The 13359-nt window shown below is 49.5% G+C and overlaps 4 protein-coding genes across 4 annotated transcripts; all 4 read left to right on the top strand.

Annotated features, from left to right (window-relative positions):
* Position 1: 1 nt before the first annotated feature.
* AO090005000376 (FACT complex subunit POB3) lies at positions 2-3974 on the top strand (the record flags this gene model as incomplete). Its single annotated transcript, XM_023234134.1, has 7 exons — positions 2-3; positions 1961-2183; positions 2245-2768; positions 2822-3061; positions 3116-3247; positions 3309-3542; positions 3599-3974. Coding segments are annotated over 7 exons (1731 nt in total).
* Positions 3975-7052: 3078 nt separating this feature from the next.
* aspB (septin AspB) lies at positions 7053-8388 on the top strand (the record flags this gene model as incomplete). Its single annotated transcript, XM_001817397.3, has 3 exons — positions 7053-7167; positions 7225-7691; positions 7753-8388. The coding sequence occupies 3 exons, from the start codon at positions 7053-7055 to the stop codon at positions 8386-8388; spliced, it is 1218 nt and encodes a 405-aa protein (XP_001817449.3).
* Positions 8389-9236: 848 nt separating this feature from the next.
* On the top strand, positions 9237-10849 carry AO090005000378 (uncharacterized protein; the record flags this gene model as incomplete). The annotated part of the gene is made up of 3 exons (XM_023234133.1): positions 9237-9782; positions 9903-10242; positions 10299-10849. The coding sequence occupies 3 exons, from the start codon at positions 9237-9239 to the stop codon at positions 10847-10849; spliced, it is 1437 nt and encodes a 478-aa protein (XP_023088931.1).
* A 950-nt stretch (positions 10850-11799) lies between these two features.
* AO090005000379 (putative mitochondrial carrier protein) lies at positions 11800-13228 on the top strand (the record flags this gene model as incomplete). Its single annotated transcript, XM_001817399.3, has 3 exons — positions 11800-12003; positions 12109-12406; positions 12471-13228. The coding sequence occupies 3 exons, from the start codon at positions 11800-11802 to the stop codon at positions 13226-13228; spliced, it is 1260 nt and encodes a 419-aa protein (XP_001817451.1).
* Positions 13229-13359: the final 131 nt, after the last annotated feature.

The raw sequence follows: 13359 nt of genomic DNA, 5'->3' as shown, positions 1-13359 counted from the left end.
CATGTCGGTAGCTATTGTATATTTATAGTTGTGCTTGAGGAGTAAGGAGCCGAGTCTTGTTTGTATTTTTCCCTTAACGGATATTAGCTGCTAGGCAAACTTGAAGAGATATCACGTTACTTCGACCTCGCACCGGTGACATAAATAAAATCACCTCAAAGAGGTCAACGAACATGACTTCAGACGAACTAATACCTACAGTCAGGGTGGTTGTTGTCAATGTTGCAAATCACCATAAGTAATCAAACTATTCATATGAAAGGGTCGCACATGACATGTTCAACCCTTTGGGTGCACATATATATGTAGCGATGCATGTATACCATGCATAATAGCCCAATTGATGCTCTATGCGATGTGCTTCCAACAGATGCACACTTCATGTGGCTTTCTCGAGGAGGTTAGCAACCCGCCACAAGTTGTAAGAGCACGACACAGCCAAGTACTCAACCAGCCCTTCATGCCACTGTTCCACGGACTCGTACTTCATGCAGCACTTAAGTAGAAGCTCCTCTTCTGTCATCCCTGTAGCACTTTCAACTTCGAATTTCCAAGCAACTAACCACCTGGAATATGTACATACTCTGTATGGTGTACGGAGTATGTAGTGAGCATTTAGTAGGAGATACTAATAATAGGGTATGTGATGCAGTGTACATACGTACTCCGTACCCACCACCAACAATCAATGGCCATGCCTTCGGCAGTCACACAGACTATCCACTTTTGCCGATACCTATGATGGACTCATTAATTCTCGTACCCTATAGTGGCTCGCTAACAGAGATTACTCGCATATGATGGAAATGAATCTAAGAGGCATGTGGTTATACCAACAAGGACTTGGCATTAGATACCCTAAAGCGCTGTCCGAACAGTTGTGCACCTGCGAGATACGCATTCCGCAGTCTCAAGAGACGATGACATATTACCAAGCCTCAACCCAAAATAATGGGAAGAATAGGTTTCCTTGCTACACAAGCGCCTATCGGGATGCGCTAAGATCGCAGTTCATTAACCAAAAGTGGTTCAACGTCCACGAAACCTACATTACATATCAGGCGAGCTCCGCCACACTACAACCTACCAATGAGTAAAATTAACTTGAACCATTATATAATAGGTAGAGCAGGTCTATTGTGTTTCACATGTTTTACGATCTCACTATCTTTACTTTCTTCGTTGAACTAGCAGTCACACCAACTGTAAGATTGATTCGCTAGATTAAGACGTAGTCACTGGGGCATGATGATATCGAAGAGCTATTAAGAGGTACAATTGAAAATTGTGGTGTCCATATTTGAAAGCCGGTAGAAAGCAAGACTCGATACTAGTTATACACTTACAAGAAGGTATGAAGAGTCTGTCATTGGCCAGTGTGAACCCCAGGAAATAATCTACCAAAGATATATTGAAGGAATACAGACAGTGTCTAGGGTTAGTAGTTCAGCTTGAGTACTAAGCCGTACACGACATAGAATTACAAGTCGTAAATCCATCATGATGAGTGATATCAGATTAGGCAGTTCGAATCACTGATACTGAAACTTGTCGCACATAACTACTACTATACCTGGTCCAGTTGGGTAAGTCTGCCTGAGGCACCAGTAGAAGCGGCTATCTGGCCGGCCGCTAATCTACTTTCCCTATCTTGGACTAGTGTCTTGCCGCACCGCGTATGAACCATCGACAGCCGCGCGCAACGCGAGACTCCAGAAAAAAGGTTATATTAGAGCTCCTTAGGTGATAGCCTCCTGTCATTTTATCGCTGGAAAAACACCGATACCATACAATCTCCCCTATCCCTTATTTAATCTTTGTCGCTGCATCCAGGTGATCTCAGCACAATAATCGCAACTCATACAGGACACCCTTAACTGGACGTCTTAAAAGCTTCTCCAAAATGTGAGGCTTCTCCGCGGTAGTTGCCATTTGTCCATTACTCTAATGTTCTTTTCAGGGAGAGCTTCGATAATATCTACCTCGACCTCTCCAAGCAGCCCGGAAAGTGCAAGCTTGCGGAAAGTGGCCTGGGATGGAAACCTTCTGGTGAAGGCGAGACTTTCACCCTCGATAGCAGCAATGTCGGCGCAGCCCAATGGAGTCGAGCGGCAAAGGGATTCGAACTGAAAATCTTGTCGCGCTCGTCGGGTGTTATCCAACTGGATGGCTTCGATCAAGAGGTACGCCCCCTGTTATATGTTTATGAGTATGGCTGTCTGACTTTGGTTCGTCATCTATCAGGATTTCGAGCGATTAAGCAAGGCCTTCAAGATATGGTATGGAATAAACGTGGAAAGTAGGGAGCACGCTCTCCGAGGTTGGAACTGGGGCAAGGCAGAATTCACCAAGGCTGAGCTATCTTTCAACGTCCAAAACCGACCTGCGTTCGAAGTCCCTTATTCCGAAATCTCGAACACGAACCTTGCGGGAAAGAATGAAGTCGCTGTCGAACTCGCTCTTAACACCGATGGCGCCGATGCCAATGCCCAGCCAGCCGGTAGCACCAAGAACCGTGGCCGGAAGGCCGCTTCGGGCCCTGATGAATTGGTCGAGATGCGCTTTTATATCCCTGGAACAGTAATGAAGACAGAGAAGGGCATCAAGGAAGAGAATGGCAAAGAAGAAAACGGCGAGGAAGAGGAGGAAGGCGAAGAACAGAATGCGGCCAACCTTTTCTACGAGATGCTCATGGAAAAAGCAGAGATTGGAGATGTGGCTGGCGATACGTTTGCTACCTTCCTCGATGTTCTTCATCTTACGCCCAGGTACGTCTACTTTAGCTCTCATCACACCAGTGCAGCATTAACCTGTGTTTCAGAGGTCGTTTCGATATCGACATGTACGAGTCTTCCTTCCGACTACGTGGCAAAACCTACGATTACAAGATTCAGTACTCTTCTATCAAGAAATTCTTCTTGCTTCCCAAGAATGACGATACACATACGCTCATTGTTCTTGGACTCGACCCCCCTCTGCGACAGGGCCAAACTCGGTACCCATTCCTGGTTATGCAACTGAAGCTGGACGAAGAAATTAGCCTTGAGCTTAACATGACAGAGTAAGTGATGCTCGACGGTATTCTCTCCCCCAGGCTTTCTAACATGGTATGCAGTGAATTGATGGAGACTCGCTACAAGGACAAGTTGGAGCCTCGTTATGAGGAACCGATTCATCAGGTCGTAACCAAGATCTTCCGCGGTCTTTCGGGCAAGAAGGTCATTATGCCATCGAAGGACTTTGTCAGGTTTGTCATAATCTATTCACAATCCGTATGATGGCACACAAATGCTGACATCGATGCGTAGCCATCATGGTCACAGTGGGGTTAAATGCTCTATTAAGGCCAACGAAGGTCTTTTGTACTTCTTGGACAAGAGCCTAATCTTCGTCCCGAAGCCTGCTACGTACATTCAGGTCGAGAACATTGCCATTATCACGATGTCCCGTGTCGGTGGTGCTGTGTCGGCCAGCAGAACCTTCGATATCACAGTCAGTCTGAAGGCTGGCATGGGAGAGCATCAATTTAGTAACATTAACCGGTACGTGTCCAAGTGCAGATGATTCGAGGTGTTGTATTGAAGCTAACTCGGCCCAGTGAGGAACAACAACCTCTCGAGGAATTCTTCAAAGCGAAGAACATCCGATTCAAGAACGAAATGTCTGACGACGCTGGGGCTCTACTTGCTGCCGCCCTTGACAACGACGTTATGGGTTCCAGCGATGACGAGGGCGTACGTGCCGATCGTGGATCGGCTGACGAGGATGAGGAATCTATCGACGAGGACTTCCAGGCCGAGTCCGAGTCTGACGTTGCAGAAGAGTACGACTCGGCCCATGAAAGCAGTGGCAGCGGGAGCGACGCCGAAATGAACGACGCTTCCGATGGCGGCGGCGACGACGACGACGATGATGAAGACGTAGATATGTCGGAAGAGGAACGGCCCAAGAAGAAATCTAAGGTTGGGAAATAAATAGCTTGAGGTTGATTTATCTGGTAATCTCCGGAATAATGGTTATGGTTGTATAATGAATAAGGCCAACAATGATATCATTAAAGTTTTCTAGCATAGTTACAACTAGCGTAAAAACATTCTTAATCTTTTTCTTTTCTTTTCTTTTCTTTTCTTTTTTACCTTTTTCTTATCACCCTCAATAACCCTTTCGAGATCACACCATAATATCTCCATTTGTTTTCAGAATATGCGACGGAAGACAACCTCGGGGGGTTCTGATGCATCGTATGATGGACACGTCAGTTGAATTGACTTTGCTATTGACAACACTATTGAGTCCCGCCTGCATTTTCGTCCCTCATGCTGGCATCGTTAGTGGACTTCTAATTGACCGAACATGCATGTATAGTGCTTGTACTATTGAGGTTCACAGCAATGATAGGTAGAAACTCTGTGACAAAAATGTCACATCGACTGAACTCATCGCATCATTATTTATTGTATTTTATTTGATATATATATATATATATATATATATATATACCACATCTCATTCCCAACGGAACCGAAACCCTAACTCCATGGCGGACATTGATGCATTACCACCGGTACCGCGGACAAGGTTCCAGCATGAGGTATGAGGTGGTATTACAGCATATCTGGAACACGGTCTAGATGCAAGTGTCAAACCAAACCAATGGCTATTGTTCTGCGTGCCTCGGCAACAGACGTTGCGTCTCATGCCCGGTGGAATGTCACTATTCTTGTCGTGAGTGGGAGGGGTGCTCATGCATGGAAGGTTGGTATGTATTGTACGTTTCAGAAGTACCTTCTTCTAGTGGGAGATATATAATGTAGGTATGAGTACCCGATGGGCGGTTCAATCTGATACGCAAGGTATGGAACAGATAGCTAGCATATGAGATTTGGCTGTCCCCCTGCATCTTGAGAGAGATTCGTGGCTTTTTTAGTCCGACTCCTGACTCATGCTGTGATCATTAAGATTGATGCTTTGGAATCGATTCCCTTGATTCCCGTCCACGGGACACACAGTTGATTTCCGCGTTTCATTACCTGTGGTAGCTTACGGGTAATCAGGCACTAGTGGTAAGTATTCGGTACCTTCTTGCCTCGCGGTTTGGAAGCGGAGCAATAGGTATCTTATTTTTCTTCCCCCCTGAGGCTGCCAGATGCTGTCTTACCCAGAGAAACGTCGATAGATTACCAGAAGACACCTACCGGGTGAACATACCACGGGTAACGGTCCTCGTAATACCATAGCGATAGAATAGTATGGATATACATAGGTTACTGTACAATACATACATACTCTGAATGAATGGGGATTTTTCTTAGAACAGGGTCGAAGCGGTGTATTGAAAAGGTACCGAATATGCGATCTAGAATTGTCGATCTGAATCACTGTTCAGTCGAAAACCGGAGCATTTGAGTGGAAGTGTGGGTGATATCGCATTGTCAATTGGGCAATATATATATTTTTTACTTCTGAGAGAGGTATGTGTTTATGATACTGTCCCATGGATGAGTATTGGGCGGTATTGGGTATTGGGATTGGGACACTTGGATCAGTGAAGCGGGATCCATGGATGGAGTTTGAATTTCAAGATTTAAGTGAAACGATTGGAATGGTACTATAAGGGGATTGTTTTGGGTATCTGACCGTGATAGTTATCCTGTATGCTGTCAGTCGGGGGTCGTAGCAGTAGCATATTTTATTTTTATTTTTATTTTACCATTGGGCTCTCCATCTCCCTTGAGATCACCGCCTTATATGTTTGACATGTCGAATTGGAATGGATGATTGTAAGAACGCAATGCTTGGCTTGTAGGAAAAGGGTGGCAGTTGAAAATACTCCTCAATCACTTGACTTATGGTTGAATAATTTTTTCATGAATTCTAAAGCGAATTGTTACTTGTGGTGGTTCAATTGGAGGAGTCAAATTAAAACAAGATCATCGAAATTGATGTTGGTCTCGAGCAGACTAATCCCTAGGAAGCGTTAGCTTCCCATTGAATGAAGAAAGAGCCCCCTTTCTTTTCCGCCGACGTTCAACTGCACCACCAAACGGACTCTCCACCCCAAATCACTCCGCAGGCCCAATCCAATCGTTCTCGCCTTCTCCTGTCTTCTTTCGACCTACCCTCTTCTGTTCTTTCTTTCAGCTTCCTTTTAGTATTTTTTTCTTTTCGATTCTTCTGTTTGTATTTTTTTTGAGCCTTACATCTCCATAACTCCCCGTTTCCCTTCGAGAATCGGTGTTCTTCGAGAGCTTTTTGTCCCCTGATTGTTCAACCGTCCGATCCTCACCCTTTTCCAGGTATGGTGGCACTTCTTGCCTGCGCTCCTTCCCTCAATCCACCCCCCTCAAAATCACTTCCCCCTCCCCTCCCTTGGAAAGAATTACCTGGTTCCAGATGCCTTCCTGATTCTATTATCAACCCCTCGCCTAAATTTCCATCTCTGCAAGGGTGTTTGTCTGCTAACCAAGAAGGTGCGACCTGCTCAGGGGAACTTCCTCATCAACGCTCGCTACTTCCGACATTTTTTCCAAACCGTCCACGCTCGCTTCCTAAACCGATCCCTTAACATTCACAATGGGTAAGCTTATCGCTACCAGCGACATCCCACTCCACCGGTCTTGCTCTTTTTCCATTCTTTCACCTGGCGGATAAACCTCCATTCGTGTATCTTCGAAGCTCTTGCGCTTGGTGACAACATCATGGTACATACCAGACGCCGGAGTGCAGAGGGTCACTCGAAAGTAGACTCGCAACGATTCAGTGCTTCCCCGTCGTTGAAACACCATAGATCCAAAAGCTTTACGTCATGTTCGCCAACTCGGGGGACTTTGTCTACCGAAAACCAATCCGATATCACACCAGTTACTGACTTGACTTTGCCTGTTGTAGCTTCACCACCCCCCACCAACGGCTCCCCCACCCCGGCCGTGGAGTCTCCTGAGAGCAGCAAGCCCAGTTCTCCCTTTGTGGAGCGCAGCAACCCCATGGGATCAGGAAACGCACAAACCGTCAGCTCCAGTGACCCGAAGGCTGTGGCCCAGGCTGCCACCGACATGAAGAACGTTGTTCGCCGCAAGTTGACTGGCTACGTCGGTTTTGCCAACCTGCCCAACCAATGGCACCGTAAAAGTGTTCGCAAGGGATTCAACTTCAACGTGATGGTTGTTGGTGAGTTCCCTCCATGACGAAAGGAGAATGGATGGGCGGGACTAATTTGTGTTCTAGGTGAATCTGGTCTCGGAAAGTCGACCCTTGTCAACACTCTCTTTAACACCTCTCTTTACCCCCCTAAGGAGCGCACCGGCCCTAGCCACGACATCATCCCGAAGACTGTGGCCATCCAGTCTATCAGCGCAGACATTGAAGAGAACGGCGTTCGTCTTCGCCTGACCGTGGTTGACACCCCGGGATTCGGTGATTTCGTGAACAACGACGATTCGTGGCGCCCTATTGTAGAGAACATTGAGCAGCGATACGATGCCTACCTGGAGGCTGAGAACAAGGTCAACCGCACTAACATTGTTGACAACCGTATCCACGCCTGTGTCTACTTCATCCAGCCCACCGGCCACTCCCTTAAGCCTCTGGACATTGAGGTCATGCGCCGGTTGCACACCAAGGTCAACCTGATCCCTGTGATCGCCAAGGCCGATACCTTGACGGACGAGGAGATTGCTCAGTTTAAGCAGAGAGTAAGTCATGTGTTCCGAATGAGTTGGCCCCAACCTAGAACCAATGCTAATTTTGGTCCAGATCCTTGCCGATATCCAACACCACTCCATCCAGATCTTTGAGGGCCCCCGCTACGAACTCGACGACGAAGAAACCATCGCCGAGAACCAGGAGATCATGTCGAAGGTCCCCTTCGCTGTGGTCGGTGCCAACGCTGAGGTCGCCACTGCTGACGGCCGTAAGGTCCGAGGCCGTAGTTACCCATGGGGTACCATCGAGGTCGACAACGAGGAACACTGTGACTTTGTCAAGCTGCGCCAGATGTTGATCCGCACCCACATGGAAGAGCTCAAGGAACACACCAACAACCACCTGTACGAGAACTACCGCTCCGACAAGCTGACCCAGATGGGTGTCGCCCAGGACCCGAGCGTGTTCAAGGAAGTCAACCCGGCCGTCAAGCAGGAGGAAGAGCGTGCCCTGCACGAGCAGAAGCTCGCCAAGATGGAGGCAGAGATGAAGATGGTCTTCCAACAGAAGGTGGCCGAGAAAGAGAGCAAGCTGAAACAGAGCGAAGACGAACTATACGCTCGACATCGCGAGATGAAGGATCAACTGGAGCGGCAACGCCAGGAACTGGACGAGAAGAAGAGTCGCCTCGAAAGTGGTCGACCGATCGAAGAGAAGGGCAAGCGAAAGGGCTTCTCTCTTCGTTAGATGACCGGAATTCAATGACACGGACTCCCCAGGTAATGTATGGTCGTGGGAGGCACGTTGGCGGTTCTGTGTTGGATTCCCCACGACTGTTGATTGACCGAGCGCTCTTTTCGACTGCCCTTCTATTTCTGTGTTTATTCGATTTCTCCCACGCTCTCTCAACCTCTACTTTCTCGTATCTGCTGCCAGTAATGACTCTGTTTTCTAATTGGGTGAACCCGGGGCAGTGGAATGACTCGTGCATGTGTTTCATTCCATCTGTCGGACGAACACCAGTTGGGGGCTTTGACTAGGAGAAGTGTGCTGGGACACCGGAGCAGCGCTGCCGGCCTGCTCGCGTGGTCTCGCCCATGGTTTTGCAAGATGATATGCGGTGGCCCTCACGTCCTCTTTTCGCTTCTTGTTAATGTACTTTTGCCTACGCTATACCTTGTTCCCGCCTGTTTCCTATTCCCCAGTGTGGCTTAACCTCATTTTCCCTTCTTATCTTCGTGCCCTTTTTGTCCACTTCTACACATTTTAGTGAGCTCTCCCACCCTCCGACCATCCTTTCAAGACGCTTTTCCTATTTTCCTATTTCTTTCCTTATTGCAGTTTATTGTGCGTTAGTTGTCAATCTCAGATGTTCTCGAAAAGTCCGACCAGGCCAGAAAGCGACAGGGTTAGTTCTGTAGAGGGAGACGAGGTAGAAATCCCACCAATAAAAGAATAATTATATGGACAACTGAATAATAAAAGAAGACGAAGATAAAATCCATGGAAGCATGACTAAAACAGTAGAAGATTGCAATCGTGAAAGAACCTTAAGCAGTATAGCCGAGTAATAGTGAGGTTCGGCCACTTGCATCATGCCGAGTCAGTCGGGGTGTGTCATGAAAAGGTGCCTTCAACGTCACTGGGCAAGGTGTTGTTTGCCTCAGGTTCTTCCGTCAGCTACGACGATTAAGGAAACTGTAAGTTTACTGAGCTGTGTCGTCAGCCAGCAGCTCCCCCAACTTTCTCTTTCTCTCTCTCTCCTCTTCCAGAAGACTTACCTAGTACTACTACTAGTACTACCGACGAACACTGCCTTAGTTCAGCTAAGAAGGCATCGTCAAAACCCACTCACTACGACCGCCCCCCGCCCAGCCTCCCCCAAAAATAGTGCACTCCACCGCTCAATTCGCTCCCCTTCCAGCTTTTCTCGACCCTTCTCTGTTCTTTCTCTCACGTCACGGCCACTTAGCGCATTGCTACCTCTCCGCTCTCGCTCTCTTGAGCCTTCCTTCTTACTATCTTTACGCACTTCCCCTGTCCCCAAGAAGACCACACACACCTTCCGCTCTCATGGCTCCACCTCCTCCGTCGAACTTGCCTTTGGCCGAGAGGCTGAAGGCCTTGGCCCAGACTCTACAGTATGTGCTTCGCTGGCCTTTCCCGATCTCACAATGTAGATACTGACTATATGGCTCTCAAATAGATTTGCTTGGTTTGCTGGGTAGGTTTCCCTTGTGATTGTGTGCTGCCTCGGCCAGCGGAACATGGTACCCGTTTGGAGCAATTTGCGATATCCACACACCAGATGCTACCCCCCATCGGACGACATTCGCAAGGCAAGGTTGGGAGAAAACAAACCCGCTGACTGGCTTAGGCACGTCACCCTGCTGCTCTCCGTCTTCCGCTATCTCCTGTCCTACATCACCTTCAACTACTACTCGTCCTCGGCCCAGGTGTCCTACCGCTTGGCTTTCCTTTCGGCGGCTGCGACATATGGTATCGTGGTGTACAAGGGACATATTGCCCGTGGTCGTCTTCAGGGTAGCGTTCCGAACATTGCGGTGAAGCTCGCTGGTGATGAAAATGTCCAGTATCTTGGTGAGTAGAATTGCCAGGTGGTCAAATCCAACCAGCATGGGCTGACCATAAATCAGGAATGGCGATTGTCTGGCTCTATTCCCGCCAGGTCCCATTGGCCCTCCTCCCCTTTAGCGTCTACTCGATCTTCCACGTTGCGACATACTCTCGCGCCCACCTGATCCCCACTTTGCAGCCTCCCGCCCAGGGCGCCGGATCCGCGTCGCCCTCCTCTCCTGGTGCTGCCAAGCCCGCTGCCAGTCCTTTGGCAGACACCATTGGAAGATTTGTCAAGCAGTATTACGATGCCAGCATGGATCTCGTCGCTGGGCTCGAGATGGCGCTGCTGTTCCGCCTGGCCCTGGGAGTTCTGACCTTCTCCAAGGGAAGCATTCTTCTCTTCTTTATCTACGTGGCCTTTTTCCGCGCGAGATACACCCAGAGCTCGTTTGTTCAGCAGGCCGTGCGTCATTTCACCGCCCGTGTGGATGCTTCGGTTTCGCACCAGAGCACTCCCCCGGCTGTGCGCCAGGGATGGGAGACCTTTAAGGGTGTTGTTCGTCAGGCCTATGAGAGTACTGACCTGGGCCGCCTGACCTCTGGCGCCCAGGGCAAGAAGCCGCAATAAATGGTACCTTCGGCGATGAACGATAACCGGCCGCGCCGGGTGGGAAAGGCCCAATCCGATTGCGACGCATTTTAGACGGACTTAGACCATTCGCGAAGGGCCCGGGATCACCGATTGACGTGTGGGCTCTCGTTTGTAAAATGACGAGCATATAACGAATAATGTGCCATTGGTCCTAACTGAGTTGAGTTGGGAGGTGGTTCTTTTTACGATAAGCAAAAGATTGTTTACATGTTGCTGTGGGAGGGAGGGGATGTGGATGTTTTGATGTTTAGTGCTTGGGGGGAGAGGAAAGTCGTATTAATTTACTTGTATTGCCATTTCTGTCGACCTCGGGCCGCGCCCAATTAGGAAGCCATGCACATGCTGGACCTCCGATGGGATGTTGTGCCCGGACGTATTCCATTGCATTCTGTATTGTGAAAGGAATGAACACATGTTTGTTGTTATGTCCTACCACGGGGGAAGTCTAGACCGACGGCACACGTTCTTGTTCCGTAGTCTACTACTAGTCGTAGTTTGGTGGGTTCTGGTGGCAACTGGGAAGCGATTGAGTTATTTTCCTGTCCATTGTCATTTGTTCCTTCAGACCCGAGTTAAAACTAGCGAGAGCTTATTAAGGCGGCGTTGTGTGCCTCAGGCGGAGATTCGACCTCGGACGCGGAGAAAGCGGAAAACCGACCAAAATTTTGGGCTGAATGCTGAGCGCTGGCTCGTCGTTTTGTAAACTACCGACTTGGAGAGGTGCCATGTTCCGTTTCTTGACCTCTCGACGTTCCTTGATTTCTGTATAGCTTAGGTCTCCTCCGAGTCCTCTTCTCCCCCACCTCCTTCTTTGCCCACCGTCATCCTTCCTTGGGGTGGCATCCGTCCGGTGAACGTCGCCGCCGCATCCCAACCCCCCGTGGTCTGGCCCGCACCACGATCTGGTGGGTTGCGGTATTCTTGCCATGAGTTTGACCTCGCGCGTGCTTGGCCTGTTTTCCACGACAGAGACAACCGTTCCGGACTCCCCTCCGGTCGCTTCGTATTCGAAACCCACCAACACCGGCGACCATGCCTTCCATGCGACGGGCCAGATAAGGGCAGGCTCCGGCCATGTACAAACAACACCGCTCGAGGACGAAGAAGAGCCTCGTCCGCCGTATCTACGTGTACGTTGTGAAATTCGCCAGACGGGAAATACGCATGGTGTTACGAACGCGCGGGATGTGCGTGGAAATCTCTTATCTCAGGCTGACATGAATTGTTTCCTGTAGGCTATGCTTGCCGGAGGTACCGGTGGTACATGCGGCGACATGCTCATGCATTCACTCGATACGGTTAAGACGAGACAGCAAGGCGACCCCCACTTCCCTCCGAAATATACTTCGATGACCTCATCGTATGCGACGATCTATCGACAGGAAGGTTTACTGCGAGGTCTGTACGGTGGAGCTGTTCCTGCCTTTTGCGGCTCCTTTCCAGGCACTCTGATCTTCTTTGGTGTTTATGAGTTCACCAAACGACGGATGATCGATTCTGGCATCAATGCTAATGTAGCATACCTATCCGGAGGTAAGAGCCTTATCCGTCTCTGTCAACCTCCATTGGGTTCGGTAACGCTGACATAGCTGCTCAGGTTTCTTTGCGGATTTGGCCGCTTCCGTTGTCTATGTCCCTTCAGAGGTGTTGAAGACACGACTGCAACTCCAGGGACGCTACAACAACCCTCATTTCAATTCGGGATACAACTACCGGTCTACCCGCGATGCTCTCCGCACGATCATCCGCCAGGAAGGATTCTCCGCTCTTTTCCATGGGTATAGGGCTACCATCTACCGTGACCTTCCGTTCTCTGCCCTGCAATTCGCATTCTACGAACAGGAACAGCGACTGGCGAAGAACTGGGTGGGATCTCGAGACATTGGGCTTGGACTGGAGATCCTGACTGCAGCAACTGCCGGCGGAATGGCAGGTGTGATAACGTGCCCCATGGATGTGGTGAAGACCCGCATCCAGACGCAGCAGAACCCCGATGTCCAGAGTTCGGCGTCTTCATCGAAGCCTGCCGCGGAACATGCGTCGATCAAAGAGAGCCCCCGACAGCATACATCGTCTCAGACTCCGTCGAGTCTGCGGAAACACTCGCGGCCGATTTCCACCGGGGGTGCGTCGACGTCAGTGGCTCCTCCGGGAGCGCCTCGTCTGGACACCTCGTCTTTCTTGACGGGACTCAAGATGATCTACCAGACGGAGGGGCTTGCCGGCTGGTTCCGCGGCGTCGTCCCCCGTGGAGTGTGGACCAGCATCCAGAGTGGAACGATGCTGGTCATGTACCAATACTTGTTGAAAAAACTGGAGGTTTACGATAACCTGGGGGAGATGAACCCCCTGTGATCGAACGGGCTTCCTTTGTTGCATATGAAGGGGATGGAGTGTTGCCACGGGGCGACACTTGTAGATAATGTTGAATCATCACCACATGGGAAACGATGTGGGCAGGGCGTTCTGGGACCGGGATGTTACAT

The sequence above is a fragment of the Aspergillus oryzae genome, chromosome 1 (genome assembly GCF_000184455.2).
Source record: "Aspergillus oryzae RIB40 DNA, chromosome 1".
In the NCBI taxonomy this organism is placed as follows: Eukaryota; Fungi; Ascomycota; class Eurotiomycetes; order Eurotiales; family Aspergillaceae; genus Aspergillus; species Aspergillus oryzae.
The sequence above is the reverse complement of the archived record's forward strand: the minus strand, read 5'-3'. Positions and strand labels throughout refer to the sequence as shown.